Genomic DNA, 17,087 nt, shown 5'->3' with positions numbered 1-17,087 from the left:
TATAATGTTGGTATAATTTTGGTACAATGTTGATATAATGTTAGTTTATTAGTATACTAACATTATACCCACAGTATACACCGTATGTTTGATATTATTTTTTATTTTTTTGTACTTTTGTAAATATTATTAATATTTTTGTAAATAAAAAAAGTCAACATATACTTTTGTAATTATTTTCAGTTTTTTGGGTAAATAGTGTAATTTCCTCTTAAAATAGTGACATTACAAAATTGCAGAATGGCCCACCAAACAAATTAATTTGTGGGTGCCATCAGATTCCTAATATATCCACAATTCTCAACCTCATCTTCAAAGTAAAAGAGAAAACAAGTCCATATATGTTTTCTGCTTGGAAAACTGAAGCTAATTAAATTATGGCTATCTTATGTGGTGGAAGCTCCAATTTGATGGCACCAACTCAAGCACTACCAGCTCCTAAATTCAATTGGGCAATACATAAAAGCTGCACTGAAACTAAATCAACAAGTTTCATACTATTTGCTGCAAAATCTGATGGATTCTCCCTCAATTCTGTATGTCACACTATATATATCCCTCTTATAAAATGTTATGCAGTATAATTGATTTATAGCTTAATTTTTCATTTTTCACTTCAATTCTGTCTATTTTTCCAAATTAAAGTCTTTTCAATCTGAAAAAGAATTAAATATATCCTTCATACGATTGCATATAGTTTAAATAAGCGTTTATTTGTCTATTATAAAAGACATCATTGAACATTTTTCAAATGGAAAATATTCGATTTGATTAAATTGATACAATTGAAACTGAAAATTAATAAATGAAATAAAATTGACTATTTTTATTTAGATATAAAAAGAAAGTCAAATTATTGAATAATTAAGCTTTATTTATATTGATACTTATCATTTTTTTAATTATAATGCAAATTAAGTATTTTCCTTTCATTTTTTTTTTTTTTGATTGAAATTTTTCTTTCAGTTAGTTTCAAAAAAAAATATATATTTTCTTTTCAGTTGTCTCTTTTAGTATCTTCATTAACTATTTCATTCCATCTCATTTTTCAACCTTTTTTTTCAGTGGTTTTATTTTCTAGTTCTGTCACTTCACAGTATATATTCCAGTATTAGATCATTGAGGTTTATTTTTCTTAACATTTTTTTTTCTTTTATTTTGGTTTCATTTTGCAGATTTTAAAAGGATGTAAAACATGTGGAGGCAAAGGTGCAGTAGAATGTGCAGGATGCAAGGTACACAGCTGACCTCTTAATTTGTAAATGTTAAATAATCATTGATGATAGAATTTACTCAAATGAAGATTACACTTGTGAATTTAGCTGCCTTTTACTGTAAACAAATCAAGATTGAATAACATTGCACTAAAATTCATGGCTAATATAAGCATCAATTATTGTACAATGTAATACTAACAAATTATTATTTTTATTTCTTCAGGGTTCGGGAAAAAATAAAAAGAACGGAAATATATTTGAGCGATGGAAGTAAGAATAGTAGTACCTTTATATTTTCAAATAAGTTGCATATCAATTAATAATTGTTGTTTTTTGTTTCATTTGGTTTCATATTGATTACCATATTTGCTAATGATATAGTAATTTGTTTCAGATGTTTTGACTGTCAAGGATTTGGGCTCAAGAGCTGTCCAAACTGTGGTAAAGGAGGACTCACACCAGAGCAAAGAGGAGAAAGATAATTACATCTAATACTTCTCTATGCTAAGATCATAATAGATTATGAATTCGACCATTCATTTCTGTGAAATTCCAATTTTCAAACAAATTCAAGTTACAAAATGATATAATGTACGTACAAGAAGGATTTCTAAATTCAATTCGTCCTCCTATAAATGTATGATCTACCAAAACATAAGAACACAATGAACCCTAATGCACTTAATGCAGCAAGTAACCAATAGAAACGATCCAGATGTGCCTTATTCAGATCATCCGAAAACCAGCTCTCCTCTCCATCTCTCTCCGTTGCTTTGTCAATGATCGACACAAGAAAGCTACTAATAAAGCTTCCAACACCTATCACACTCAGATAGAGCGAAAGCCCTACACTTCTGAGCTCTTCAGGTACTTGATCATAGAAAAATTCTTGAAGGCCAACGATTGTAAACACGTCTGCTGCACCGCATAATGCGTACTGAGGAACCAACCACCAAATACTCATTGGAACTATCGCGTTCGGTTGATCAACCATTCTGTATTCCTTTGCAGTGTGGAGTCTCTTTTGCTCGGTTAAAGCTGCGGTTATCACTGAAAGAGTGGATATGAACATCCCAGTTCCAATTCTTTGAAGCATTGTTATTCCGGAGGGATTCTTAGTCAAGAATCTCGCAAAAGGCACGAATATGCAATCGTAGATTGGAATAAAAGTTATAATAGAGAAACCAATGAAGGATTGAAGTGAAGCAGCTGGAATTTTGAAACCTTGAAATGTTGTTCTGTCCATTGTGACCCCTTGTTTTGTGAAGAAAGTTGTGGTTTGTGCAAACACAATTGCATATGGTAAACTCGTAATCCATATCGGAATGAGCCTCAGCAATGCTTTTGTTTCTTCAACATCTCTAACACTGCATACTTCAGAATCTTTCGTAGAATCATCTGATGATATGAGTGCTTTGTTCAGAAACCTTGCACAAAAAAAAGATCAATCCGTTAGTCCAATTCATATATTCAGAAATTCTTACATTACAAGAAAGAGACGGGTTAAAAATTGTTGCAGCTATTAAACTGTAGCAACTGTAGTGCTTTTACAAAACGATATCAACTTGGGACGAAAAAGGATGTGGCTTTCTAATTTTGCCATGTAAGGTGATCTTTTTTCTATGGCCGATGAAAAAAGGCATAACTTTCTAATTGCTTATGCGACCAACGAAAACATGAAATCACGGAAAATCATTTAGCGACTTAACGTTATTGGTAAAACTGAAGTTGGGATACCAAATTATAAGAATTTGAAAGTCAGTAACCGTTACTATTGTTTGATAACCGTAAAATATTTTAACCCACAAAAGAAATTCTTGTAATACTTTACTTTAATCTTTCGGACGTTTGCTCATACACGTAAATTTCCTCCTCTGAAGCTGTGCTTGAAGATGTCTTTCGTCGATTCCCAATTGATCGGACAATTACCTGTCCGATACGTGTAAATGGGTTTTTCTCATTTCGTTTGACGCTATATCTATAATTCATACTTCCAAGCAAGAATAAAAGTAATGCAGCTAACATGAAAATGCAGGGGATTCCAAATCCAAGAACCCAATTAAAGTTTTCTTGAATGTAGACTACCACCATCATTGTTGCTGTAATGCCAACAGAAATGGTAAAATAGCACCAATTGAAATACGAGCTCTTTGCTATACTTTCCTTTGGATGTTTGGCATCAAATTGATCAGCTCCGAAAGCTATAACACACGGCTTGTGTCCGCCTTGACCGACAGCAACTAAATACAGAGAGAAAAAGAACAACCCTACTTGATATCGAGGAGGACCACACGATGTGCTACTATTGTTTGTGTTACAGTCCGTAGTTAAAGCAGCTGATATAGTCAACAAGCCTAGTCCCTGTCGTACATTAACAATTCACATCGAAGCTGATGAACATTAGCAGATCCAAAATAGTAATATACATTTACAACTGAGTAGTAATATAGTCGTATCCATGATTCAAAGCACTCGAAACATAAGGTAAACACTAAATAGAAATATTTTCTACTCGGTCAAGATTTCAAATTTTCTTTTGACTAATTCTATCAAAATCTAGGCATAATGAACCAATAAAATCCAGATATCTATTGTTTTTACTAATTACAACAATTTTTTAAAATTTTATCAATGCTAGCATATGATTTGAAATGTTTTTTTTCGATTGTAAATAAGTCTTTCTAATTGAATAAATTAATATGATTTTACTCGTGGCAGTTATTAGATAGTGGCCTTTTTAAACCAAACCCACCCAATTGAATTACGAAAAAACAAAAATAAAAAAGATGCATATACGTAAAATAATGCTTAGTTGATTTAATTGAGTGAATTTTGATTAAAACTGAAATAAAATTATTTAAATTAGGTTATAATTGATAAAATTAAAAAGCTTATAATCAAATAAAATGGCACATGTTTGATGTTTATAGATTATTATGCCTAAAACCTATATCTGATTTCTATACTGCCAACTTATGTTTCAAATTGTGCATTTAATTCAAGAAAAAAACTTATAATTGTGCTTTTACAACTTTTTCATCGTTTTACCAATAACAATTGTAAAAGAAAATAATAGCTGAGCCAAATTCACTATATTCTAGAGTTTATTTATTAAATACAAAAATAGAACAAACATAGCTTTCTAAATAAAAAAAAGACCCTCATGGCGCACGAGAATGTATTTAAACATTTATATTAACTCCTCATTTAATTAATAATTATTGACTAAAGTTCTTCTTTAGTGCATTAGTGATGGACCCCTTAATTATAAAAAAATCGATTTAAAAATTAAAAGAACCACTATCACACTGATCACACTCGGATTTTTTGTTGGACTTCTCCTTGAGTGTTTTTTAAGGAAAATTTAATAAGATCATGTCTAAAGATTTAGGCATCCAAGAATATGAATTGTCATTCTGTCGGTGAAATTAACAAAAAGAAGGGTTGATGTCAAAAAAAATCACGAACTTTACACGTTTTCTCATTTTAATTACACAGTTTAATTTTTCTCATTTTCATGCACGAACTACCACTTTTTTTCAAATTCATGCACGGTGTTGAGGTGGCACTTATTCATTGGTGTAAATGACCTCCACCTCAGCGAATTATGCCAATTGAGCCGTGATACCTCAGCATCGTGCATGAATTTGAGAAAAGTTGGTAGTTCGTGCATGAAAATGAGAATATTTAAACTATGTGATTAACATGAGAAAACGTGTGAAGTTAGTGAATTTTTATGACATAAACCCCAAAAAGAAATAGGAGTCGTATGTAAATTTTACAGATTTAATGATGTTTAATATCATTGATTCAGTTCGAAACAAAAGAAAAACATTGGTTCAGTTTATAAATGGCGTGTTTCGCAAATCTGTATAAGAATTCATAAGAAAATAGACAAGTGGTTACTTATTTGTTAATTTTTAATGTAGGAATTAGAATGTAAAATATCTTATTTTGTTAATTAAATTTTAAATCAAGTTTATTGATTGAATTGTTTGATAAGTTTATAAAATAATTGGTTTACATTATTATTTTATTTTATAATTGTATAGTATAATCTACTTGTGGAATTAAAATTGATTTTAATATAATTTATATATCATTTATGATAAAAAAAAGAGAATTATTTGCATATAAAATCTCAATCTCCGATTTAAGCATAACTTTTAAAATTTGGTTATAAAAACTAACTTTTCATTTTTTAGCATTTGACAGTCCAAAGTCTAATTTATAAGTATTTTTTCTGATCATGTTTAGTTACTCCATAATTAACCTATGTTATACAATAATTTCAAAAATTTATAAATATGGGCCTATAATAGGAAGGGCCTAAGGTACGAGAAAGATAATATTATACATTTACGCTTTTCATGGATTAAGTTTAATAAAAAAGAAGGGAAAGGAAGATAATGCGGAGGTAATTACTTTTTTGTTTTTGTTTGGATAAACTAATTAAGTGAAAGAGGAAGGAAATAGGAGATGAATCATTCATTCCCTTCATTCACCTTATTAAAATTGAAATAAATTCAACTCCAATTAAAAATACAAAAATCTTACAATACTTGTGTTATCTATCTTTATTAATTTTCAATAATTTCAAATTTGTCTTATAAATATTCAAATTATATAAAAAAAACAAATATTAGTTGATTTTGATTTTTTTTATATTTGATACTATATTCATAAATATTTTAATAGGATTTTGCAATTAACAATTTTTTGATTTTTATATCGTAATGATTTTCTTTTTTTTTTGTAATAATTATTAAAATAATTTATTTTTCACATTTTTTACTTTTATTAATTAATATGAATGTCATTATTTTTTGAACTTTGTAGTATGTAAAGTAATTAATTTAAAGACGAATTAATTAAATTTATAAAAAATCAACTAAATTTCTAATCAAATGATATAAAACAGATTTAAAAATGAATAAAATTAATAGGATGATTTGTCTTTAAAAATTATTATTTTTCTTTTCTTTTATTTATCCAAATAAAAATTAAATACTTTTTTCTTTTATCTTTCCAATCCCAATCATGTTATATATCATATACCCATAAAAATAAATTTATTATCTAATTTTTATTTCCGTCTTTCTTTTCCTTTTCTTTATATTACCGTCCCTCCCACTTTCTATCTTTTTACCATGCAAATCATAGTCCCCAGTTAATTAAGGGTGTTGCTATTCGCCGCCCGCTTTTACTTAGCACCGCACAGGCAAAAGACATTTCTGCCCCTCTAGCAAAATTTCAAAAAAAAAGTTCTCTCAACTTATTCGAACACACTCGAACAACTACGTAAAAAGTCGAGTAAAATGATGGATAACGAGTATAATTCGTCGGAAAACGAATATCGACGTTCGGAAACAAGTTTTTCCGGCTTTTCCGAGATAAAAAATAGTTTTTTTAAATTTTTATTTAAAATTTTTAAAGGGGGACGATTGCGTTTCACGTCCTCTCCAGAGGAGGGGACGCCGGAATTCGGCGTCCTCTCCGGAGGAGAGGACGTGAAAACCAACGTCCCCTCTAGAGGAGGGGACGCCAATTTTCGGCGTCCCCTCCTCTAGAGGGGACGCCGAACGCCGGCGTCCACTCTTCTGGAGAGGACGCCGGCGTCCCCCTTTTCCGGCCGCGACCGAAACGTCGCGGCCGGAAATTAATTTTTTTTTTTTAAAAAAACGTTAAAATGATTTTTTTTAATAATTACAGTGATTTTTTATTACATATTATTACGACTTTGTATTACATATTATTACGATTTGTTAAACGTAAGTATTTATGTTTTGCAGGTTCATTTAGAAGATTATGGCGATTTTCATCTCGTTCGGAATTCGACATTTTCGTAAAATATGAATTTGAATAGAGTTGAATGAGTTGAGAGAATTTATGTTTTTTGTTTATGAGTTGGTTTTCTATTCAAAAAGTGAAAAGGGCAAAAATGTAATGTGGCTGTGCGGTGCTAAGTAAAAAGGGACGGTGTTTAGCAATCCAGTTAATTAATGAATATTTATGCTACATGGTTAATTTCTTTAGAACTCCACATTAATTTAAAATAGAATATTAAATAATCAATATCACATCAAATTTATCACATCTGGTGCTCACTGAATAAAGGAAATTTAAAAGATGAATCATATAAATAATTTTTTAAAATATATAAATCTTTTATTAATTTTTTATGTAAAAATTATTAACCAAACAGTCCACCATGTTATCAGTGGACTAAACCTATCACATTATGCCATGCCATTAAAATGATGTTAATCTTGTAATATTACTATTTAAATATGTAAATAAATAACAAAAAAATTAACAAAATTGCCATTATTTTAATAACGTATATAATATGATAGGTTTATTTCATGATGTGAAGGACTAAATTTATATAAAAATTTCTCTAGTTATTGGGTCTGTTTTTTTTTTTAATTAATGGACCCCCTCATTTTGTTTCCTTTAAAGAACTCAATTATCTTTTATTTTCTTTAAAATAGATATTAAATTTATTTATTTTTATAATTGATCCCCTACAATTCAATTATGGCCCCGCCTTGCGCGTACAAGGGCCATTGGATGTGTTAAGCCTTTTTCTTTAAGCATGCATTAATTATGGACGGGATAATGACTATTAATTGATTTAAAAATTATAAGAATGACCATCACATTGATCACATCCAGATTTTTTGTTGGACTTCTCCAAAAAAAATCCCCCCTGCCGACGTTTTTAAAGATCATTCGGCGGCATCCAAGAATCAGAACCCATAAATGAAATTAAGAGAAGGAAATAGATAAGTGATGAATTACTCACCAAGATGTAAATAAGAGAAGCAAAAATGATGGTGAAGTATCGGCCGAGAAAAGAATCAGCAACAACACCTCCTAAAAGCGGCAAAAGAGTGGCTGTGCCGGACCATGTATTCACATTCACCGCCGCCCTCGCCGTCGATTGCCCGAGCGAACCCGTCAAGTAGGTTATCAGATTGGCAGATATACCGAAATATGCAAATCTCTCTGCTACTTCCACAGCTATATAAAACACATAATTATACGTTTACATTTCAAGATGGATTAACTTCTAAAACAGAAGAAATATTACATTTATACCTATTAGGAAAGATGCTGATCTCCATCCGCCGGAGCTTGATCGGTAAACCGGACGGCCTTTGTAGTCCACCGATCCGTCTACTGTGTCTTCTATTAATGGAGTTGTAGTGATTGCCATTTTGGCTTCAAAAATCTGAGCATGCCGCTGCTATAAATATATATGTGAATTCGCGTAAGCTGAAGAAAAGTCAAGCTGACACCCATGTGGCATTCTCCTATGCTGCCGCGTCAGGGGCTCAAATTTGGGTAAAAAAATAACCCTCTAATCCTTGTATTATGTTATAAGCTACAATTCTATTCTTTATTTTAAGGCCTAATGTCTTAAAAAACCCTGACCTTTTAGCCCCTTTTCAATCATACCCTGACGTTGAAAATTTATCAATTTTACCCTATTTTGCATTTTTGTGTTTCAATTGTACCCTGAAAAATTAACTTAACGTCTTTTGCGTTTGGAAATTTGTTTAAAACATTCTCCATGTCTCGCATATATTAATTGTATATTTTTAAAATTTATTTAAATTTAGTTAAATTAATTAAGATTTTAAATTAGTGTTAATTTGACTATGGTTTTTAGTTAGTTTTTAAAAATAAAGGACTTATTTGTACTTTTTTGAATAAAAAAGAATTTAATTTCATGTTTAGACTTAATTAATTGAATGATTTCATTATTTAAGTAAAAAAATTAACAAAAATTAAAATATTGGGGTACAATTGAAAACGGAAATTTCAAAAGTGGGCAAAATTGACAAATTTTCAACGTCGGGGTGGAATTGAGAAAAAGTTTAAAGGTGAGGGGTTTTTGAGTGATTAAGCCTTATTTTAAATAGGCTAATCCACTTAAAAAAAAAATCCCACCTTTTAGCCTCAATTCAATATTATTTTTTTAAAATGTAGATTTTAAATTAAATTTAAATTAGTTTTACGGAAAAAGACCACTAGTATTTTTATTTTATAATAACATTAAAGACTATTTAGAATATTTGCTAAATTTTGAAATATTGAAAAAATATCAATTTGATGTTTGAGTGTGTAATTGAAATTAAAAGCTGTGGATTTTTAAATTTGAGGGTGCAATTGAAAGCGAAAGATCGTAATTTGGGTATATGTGGTGGTTTTACAACATAAAGGTGCAATTGAATTGGGGCTAAAAGGTGGGTTTTTTTAAAAGGGATTAGCTTTTAATTATTACCTTTTAAAACTAAATCACATACTTTTTCTTTTAAAGAATCAATATATGGGAAGAGTAACTTAGAAGAAAAAGAAACAAAAATAATAAAAAAACACAAATTTATTAATATAATCAGAATCCTAAGACCTGAATGAGTTGTTAAGGCGCTCTTTTAACTTAAACGAGAATGCGGGTTCGAACCACACTTATATATACAGCTGTTTAAAATTTAGGGTCAATTTACTCAATTCGGGCGGGGATTAATATGAATGTGAAAGATTTAAAGTTGGCGTTTCATAGTTAGATCCAGTTCAAGACATTTTACAGTCATACCAAAAAGATATAACCAAATGAACTCATCAACCAAATAGAAATTTCAATTTAGTTTAGTTTTTAGGTAATTTCATTCAGTTATATATAGTTAATTTTTGTAAAAAAATTAATTAATTTGGTTTGATCCCGTTTTTAGACTAAAGTTTTTAAATTAACCGAAGTGACTAAACAAAACAAATTATATATAAATGGTTTATTATACAATATTTCATTGCGAAATTAAATTGGGTAGAATTTAGGGCTATAATTCTTAAATACTTTGTTTCTAATTCCAAATAAAGACTGATAGTGAAGCAAAAATTCAAAGTAGGAATATTTTGGAAAGTGGATGTAAGCTGGTGGTGCTGAACTTTTATAAATCAATGTGTCATTTATACTTATGCATTTACTTTATTCACTACAGACCAACGAATTCATTTATATCTAAAGAAATAAAAATTATTTTTCCTTCATTTTATTTTAAAAGTTTTATGTTTCATTTTGAAGTGTCTCATTTTAAAAGTTTTATTTTTATTTTAAAAGACTCTTGCATTGATCTTCTCTTTTTATTTTTAAAAAAAATCACCTTATAAAAAAATTCATATAGAAAACTCCACTGTCACTAAAAAAGGCAAAACTAAAGAAAACATATATAGTAATTAATATCTTTTTAGTATTTTCTTAATTTTTATGTAAATGCGATGAGACTTCTAAAATAGAATTGAGAAAGTATATAGAAAAGTAATAGCGAGTATAAGTGTGCATTATTACAGTATACCCAAATTAATTATTAGGACCAAAGTAAATCTTTTTGTGCTCGGTTTTAATTAATTTAATTTGATTATGATTAATTTATTTTGAGAAGTCAAATTAATAATTTAGTTTGGTTTAATTTTTAATATAAATTTTTAAATTAATCAAACCAGACTTAACCAAATTATTTATATAGTATTATTTTTGTACTTGTTAAAAAATTAAAGTGTTATTATAATTTTTTATAGGACTTAAATATCAAATTTTCTTTTACATTCTTATGTAATGAACAATTAATAGATTATAAAAATTTATTTGCATAATTTGGTTCGGTTCAATTCGTTAATGAATCAACCGATGCACATCCGTCCATATATTAGGGGTAATACATTGGATTATAACCGAACACAATTCAAAATATAATTTTTTTATAAATTCAAATTATACAGACTTGAATTTATCATATCGATTTAATTTGATTCCATATTTACATAACTTACATATAACTACCACCTTCCCTCCTATAAATGTAAAATCTAGCAAAAATCAGAAAAGCAAAGAATCCAAGTGCATTAAGTATAGCAAGCAGGCAATAGAAATAATCAAGATGTGCCCTATTCAGATTGTTCGAAAACCAGCTCTCTAGCCCGTCTCTATCTGTGACTCTATCAATGACACGCACAAGAAAACTACTCAAAAAGTGGCCAACACCCATCACACTGAAGAACAGTGAAAGCCCCACACTTCTTAAATCATCACCAACTTGATCATAGAAAAATTCCTGAAGGCCAACAATTGTAAACACATCTGAAACACCACATAGCACATACTGAGGAACTAGCCACCATATACTCATCGGAATCTTTGTGTTCGGAAGATCCACCAACCCGTAATCTCGAGCGGTTTTAAGCCTTTTTTGCTCGATCAGCGATGCGATTACCATCGAAGACGTAGAAATAATCATCCCAGTTCCGGCTCGTTGGAGCATTGTGATTCCATGTCGATTTCCGGATAAAAATCTTGCGAGAGGGAGGAAAATACGGTCGTAAATTGGAATGAGAATAATAATTGGAAAGGTGACGAAGGATTGAAGTGAAGCAGGCGGAATTTGGAAGCCTGGAAAAAATGTGGTGTCCATTGTGAGTCCTTGCTTTGTGAAGAAAGTTCCGATTTGTGCAAATACAATTGCATAGGGTAAACTAGTAACCCATATTGGAATAAGCCTCAATAATGCCCTTGCTTCATCTTTCATTGCACCATCTCCTATTTGCACTTGTGCTTCGTTCTCAAATCTTATTGACCCCACCAAAAGAAGAAAAATAAAAATGAGATCAGAATATTTCAAAATTTGAGGACATTAAATTGTTGGTGCGACACACACACATATATATATATATATATATATATATATATATATATATATATATATATATATAATAGGGGTGTGCATTCAATTCAAATATTTTAAACCAAATGAATTGAACTAGTCAGTTCAGTTAATTTTTAATTTGATTTAATTTTTTCAATTTATACCAAAAATGAACAACAATGCTCTAATTTTAAAATTGATCAACTAAATTGATCATTTCAGCTAAGAAATAATTTTTTTATAATTTAGAATCGAATAAGATTTATTATATATAGCTGTAGATATGGCATGTCTGATTACCCCATCAATTGTCACATAAGTAATTTCTTACTCCCTTCGTCTCAAATTGATAGACAATTTAGGATAAATAAAAATATTAAAAAATAGTATTTATTAAGATAAAATGAGTAAATTTATAAAAAATAGTACACTTATCTTTATTTATTATAGTAACTCCCTCTGTCCCAAATTAATAGACAGTTTAGGACAAATACAAGTCTTAAAAAATTGTACTTATTAAAATAAAATGAGCAAATTTATAAAAAAAATAGTACACTTATCCTCATTTATTATAGTAGCAATTTTGTCTTTTAGTATCTTTTGTGTAATATATTTTCAATGCATTGAACCAATATTAATGAACGCATACATGACAATTAAGCATTCAAGTAATAAATTACCGTCTTGGGACTTAAAAAATGAAAATAGTGTCTCTTAATTTAAAAGAGAGATAGTATTTTAATGATAGTTCATGTAGTATCTAATATTATATAAATGAATACTATAATGAAAAGAATAGAAATTCTGAAAAAATAATTTTAAAAATGAAAAGATAATATAAATATCTTAAGAAATATAAATTGAATTTTTTTTCATAAATTTGGTAAACAAGGCAAAAGTTTCTAAATTGTGTGGGATAATTTTTACTAAATGTCCTTGAACTATTTTTTCTCTTCTCAAACCGTCATTAAATTTTAATTTATATCCGAATTATTCCTAAATTTTTATGAAATAATTTGGTTGTGTCTACCGTGAGTTTTTTTTTTCTAACTCAGACTTTTAATGATGTGTTATATGACTTGATATACTATTTGATGATATGTCAGCCAGATGGTATCCTATTGAACCAAATAAAATCTTAATTTTTTTATAAAAGCCATTAAAATCTCAAAACGTTTATTAAAGCCATTAAAATCTCAAAAATATTCACAGTATCGTTGGATAACTTGTAATGAATTCAATAGTAATTTTGTGATTTTAATAAGTTCAGTAGGATATCTCCTACCTGACATGTCACCAAATGAATCGTCAAATCAGACAAAACATCATAAAAAATTAACGGAGTTAAAAAGAATCAAGTTAAAGACAACTAAATTATTAAATAAAAATTTAAGAATAATTAGAGTACGAATTAAAGTTTAAGGATGATTCTGAAAGAAAGAAGATAGTCCAGGGATAATGAGTATAATCTACGCAATATGCCGCAATTAAACTCATATATTTAAAGCATAAAAATCTTACTTGAAAAGCTCAGATTGATCAATTAAGAAAGCTCCCTCCTCCGTCTCTCTAGCAATACGTGAAGAATTCTTCCAAGCTTTTCGACAATTTCCGATGGCTCTACTAATTACATGACCGGCACAAGTAAATGGATTCTTGATATTTTTCTTATCACTATACCTATAAGTTCTGCTTCCAATCAAGAAAATAAGCAATGCAGCTAGCAAAGCAATACACGGAATACCAAATCCAAGAACCCAATTCAGATTTTCTTGAATGTACACAAGAGCAATAAACGTGAAGGCAATGCCAAAAGATAAGCTAAAAAGCCACCAATTGAAAAATGAATTTTTTGCTATTTTTTCCTTGGGATGTTTGCCATCAAATTGATCGGCTCCAAAAGCTTGAACATTAGGTTTGTGTCCACCCTGACCAACTGCTACTAAATATAAAGAGAGGAAGAACAACATTACTTGGTACCGAGGAGGTTCACATGATGTTTTGTTTTCGGAATTCCTGCATTTGGTAATGTTTTGAGAGGTTAAGGCAGCTGACAGTGTCAATAAACTGAGTCCCTATTATAGGCATTTGCAAAGAATAATGGTATCAGCATTGGCAGTTCATGGTCAAACAACATCGGAGCTATTTTTACTTAATGTATCTGAAGTTTACTTTGTTTTATTTTATTTTGTAACTAAAAATATCTAAACTTCAATTTTATAACAGAAAGTATATAGCAGTGTTTAGAAATAATAAATTTGCTGATCCGTATTTATAGAGTTGGTCACGTAAAAGAGAGATGGGTGTATTAGGGTTCGGATATTTTTAAATAGTACTGCTAATTTTTTCCTGCTTTTGGTTTCATGCCATTTTTTCCAGAATCCTGTTGACTAAAAGTATTTTAGATTTCTGTCTAAACTATCAGTTTTCTTTATATTGTAAATATTTGAATCCATATTTTCAACTTTTTTTTGTCTTCTATTTCTACTTTCAGTTTAGTTGTCAATTTTTATCCCTTGATTTCAGGATTATATATGAAAACTATGACAATATTTTCTTCATGTTACAGCAGCTCATTTCCTGTCTTGTATGATTAGTATTGTATTTGTAATCGGCCTTTTTTTTTTCACAATTTCCTCATGTTAATTTTATAAAATATAGTATATAAAATGATGTAATATTACATCATTCTATATACTATATTTTATACTTTAAATATAAAATTTTATTTTATTTTAATTCTAATAAAAAAAGAGTTTTACTGTCTATAATAATATAAATTTTAAAGTCATAATTTAGACACTAATCATTAACATAATATTATTAAATAAAATACATTATAAAAGTTAAAATAAATAGAATCTTCAAAGTTATAAATTAATGAAGTATAATAAATATAATATGCAAAAACTAAATTAGTTAATTAATCAGCATGATATAAAAAAAACTCTCATGCTGATCAATTCCATTTTATATGAAATTTTTAAAGTTCAAAGATCAGAAAATTATCATTACTTATTGGCGTAATGTTATAAAAATTCACCAACTTTATACATTTTCTAATCTTAATCACGCCATTTAAAAATCGTCAATTTTATATAACAACTATCAAATTTTCTCAAATCCATACACCGTTCAAAAATCCGGCAAAAATTGATGACGTGTCACTATCTGGTTCGTGATGACATGTCACTATCCAGTTGACAACTCAGCAATTTTCACCGGATTTTGAACGGAGTATGAATTTGAGAAAAATTGATAGTTTGTGTATGAAAATGACGATTTTTAAACAGCGTGATTAGAACGAGAAAAGTTTGTGAATTTTTATAACGTTAACCTTTAATTATTCAGTGTTTATAATTAATGAAAAACTATCAGTTGAGGATTGAAGAAAATAAAATACTAACCAATATATAAACAAAAGAAGCAAGAATAATAGTGCAATAGCGTCCAAGAAAGGAATCAGCAACAACCGCTCCTACAAGCGGCAACAGGGTGGACGTGCCTGACCATATATTCACGTTCTCCGCCGCAGTCGCGGTGGATTGCCCAAGATAAGTGGTTAAGTAGGTTATCAGATTGCAAGATATCCCAAAATAAGCAAACCTCTCCGCCACCTCCACAGCTGCAACAATATACGTACATAATCACATCAAATACAAAATTTAATTTTTTTTGTTAGAACAGAGAAGAATTTTCTATATATAGTATTTATATTGATTCACTTAATACTAAAATCTTGATTATTGTTTATTTTTGTGTGTGTTATTAATTATTATTACTTGATTCTTGATTTTGGGTTACCTATAATGAAAGATGCCGACCTCCATCCTCCGGAGCTTGACCGGTTGATAGGCCGGCCGTTGTAGTCAACTGATCCATCAACTATGTCTTCCATTATTAATTGAGTTTGTAGTATCTGTAGTAAATAAAGAGAAATGAAAATGCTAGAAGAAATTTAAAGAGTTGTATGTGTTGGGCTATTTACCCGTTTGGTCACCAAACTTTACCTTTTGTATCATAATATTGATTGGAAAAATGTCTTTTATTTTAATCAATTTGTCGACATATTGATATAGTTTGATCAAGTGAGTTATCCTAACGATATTCAAATTTCTATATCGCTGGTTTCCACATTATTAAAAAATGTGTGTGGAATTGAACAAGTGACCTTCAGTTGATTTGAAAAATTAAAAGGTTGGTTACTAAATTGATTCAAATTAAAGATATGATACCAATTTGATATAGAGGTAAACTTTGGTGAGTAAAGGAGAAAATAAGACTGTATATGTGAAATAAGCCAAGCATGGTGACCACACATGCAACATGCATGTCTAGCAGACCTAAAGGAACAACCAGAAGCCACATTGAAAGTAAAATGAAGCAAATAACTCCACATAGAATTTGTCCATCTTTAAAAAGAAACAAATTTTAGGTTATTTTATTTGATAGTTGGAAACTTTTCTATTTTTGCTTAACCCATCGAAATCACTTGTATATTTAAACTTTTATATGTTCAATATGTCTGATAATTGACTCTAGAGATATCCAAACATCGTTATATTCTGTTTTGATAACCGAATTTTATTTTATTTTTATTTTTGTTACTGAACTTTAATTTTATTCAATAAAAGATTTTTCGATAAATAATAACATGACAGTCGAAATTTACCATTTGACAATCGTTTTTTACTTAAAAATTTGTCAATTATGCATAATTTCAATTCAATGAGTTTTTTAACTAAATTATGTATAGATGTCTAGTTTCTAGGCAAAAAATAAAATTCGGCTGCTACATATGCATCTTTGTCGGAAAATCCCACGTTGAAATAAAATTAAAATTTAGTAACTCAATTGAAAAGAAATTAAATTTTAGAGACCAAAATAAAATAAAATAAAATTTGGTCACTAAAATGATATATGTTGATAGGTTGGTTACTTCCAGTGTCTATTAACATTAATATGTGTTTACACTATCCGTTTTCAATTTAATAGATCTTTTTATGTACAGAAGTTATGAGCATGTCAATTAGTCGTCATTAATTAACAAACAATTTCCATATAAAAATGACAAAAAACTCGGATACTTTTAATTTTTTTACTTTTGTTGGAATTGTTAATAGAGAATGGAATTGTATTTATATTTCTGATGTTGAGTAATCGT

The 17,087-nt window shown here is 29.1% G+C and overlaps 2 protein-coding genes across 3 annotated transcripts; one reads left to right on the top strand and one right to left on the bottom strand.

Annotated features, from left to right (window-relative positions):
• Positions 1-301: 301 nt before the first annotated feature.
• On the top strand, positions 302-1,853 carry LOC126659948 (uncharacterized). Its single transcript, XM_050353281.2, has 4 exons — positions 302-536; positions 1,176-1,235; positions 1,441-1,487; positions 1,612-1,853. The coding sequence occupies exons 1-4, from the start codon at positions 378-380 to the stop codon at positions 1,697-1,699; spliced, it is 354 nt and encodes a 117-aa protein (XP_050209238.1). The 5' UTR covers positions 302-377; the 3' UTR covers positions 1,700-1,853.
• On the bottom strand, positions 1,736-15,830 carry LOC126659957 (protein NRT1/ PTR FAMILY 5.14-like). 2 transcript variants are annotated; one of them, XM_050353300.2, is made up of 8 exons: positions 15,728-15,830; positions 15,331-15,548; positions 13,445-13,998; positions 11,068-11,846; positions 8,322-8,402; positions 8,026-8,243; positions 3,049-3,578; positions 1,736-2,644 (listed from the first exon to the last, which is right to left on the bottom strand). In XM_050353300.2, exons 1-8 carry the CDS (start codon positions 15,819-15,821, stop codon positions 1,834-1,836), a joined length of 3,285 nt encoding a protein of 1,094 aa, XP_050209257.1. In that variant the 5' UTR covers positions 15,822-15,830; the 3' UTR covers positions 1,736-1,833. The 2 variants fall into 2 exon arrangements, with proteins under 2 accessions (XP_050209257.1, XP_050209248.1); XM_050353291.2 differs by having other exon boundaries at positions 8,322-8,425; positions 11,118-11,846.
• Positions 15,831-17,087: the final 1,257 nt, after the last annotated feature.

Source organism: Mercurialis annua, linkage group LG1-X (assembly GCF_937616625.2).
Source record: "Mercurialis annua linkage group LG1-X, ddMerAnnu1.2, whole genome shotgun sequence".
Classification (NCBI taxonomy): domain Eukaryota; kingdom Viridiplantae; phylum Streptophyta; class Magnoliopsida; order Malpighiales; family Euphorbiaceae; genus Mercurialis; species Mercurialis annua.
The sequence above is the reverse complement of the archived record's forward strand: the minus strand, read 5'-3'. Positions and strand labels throughout refer to the sequence as shown.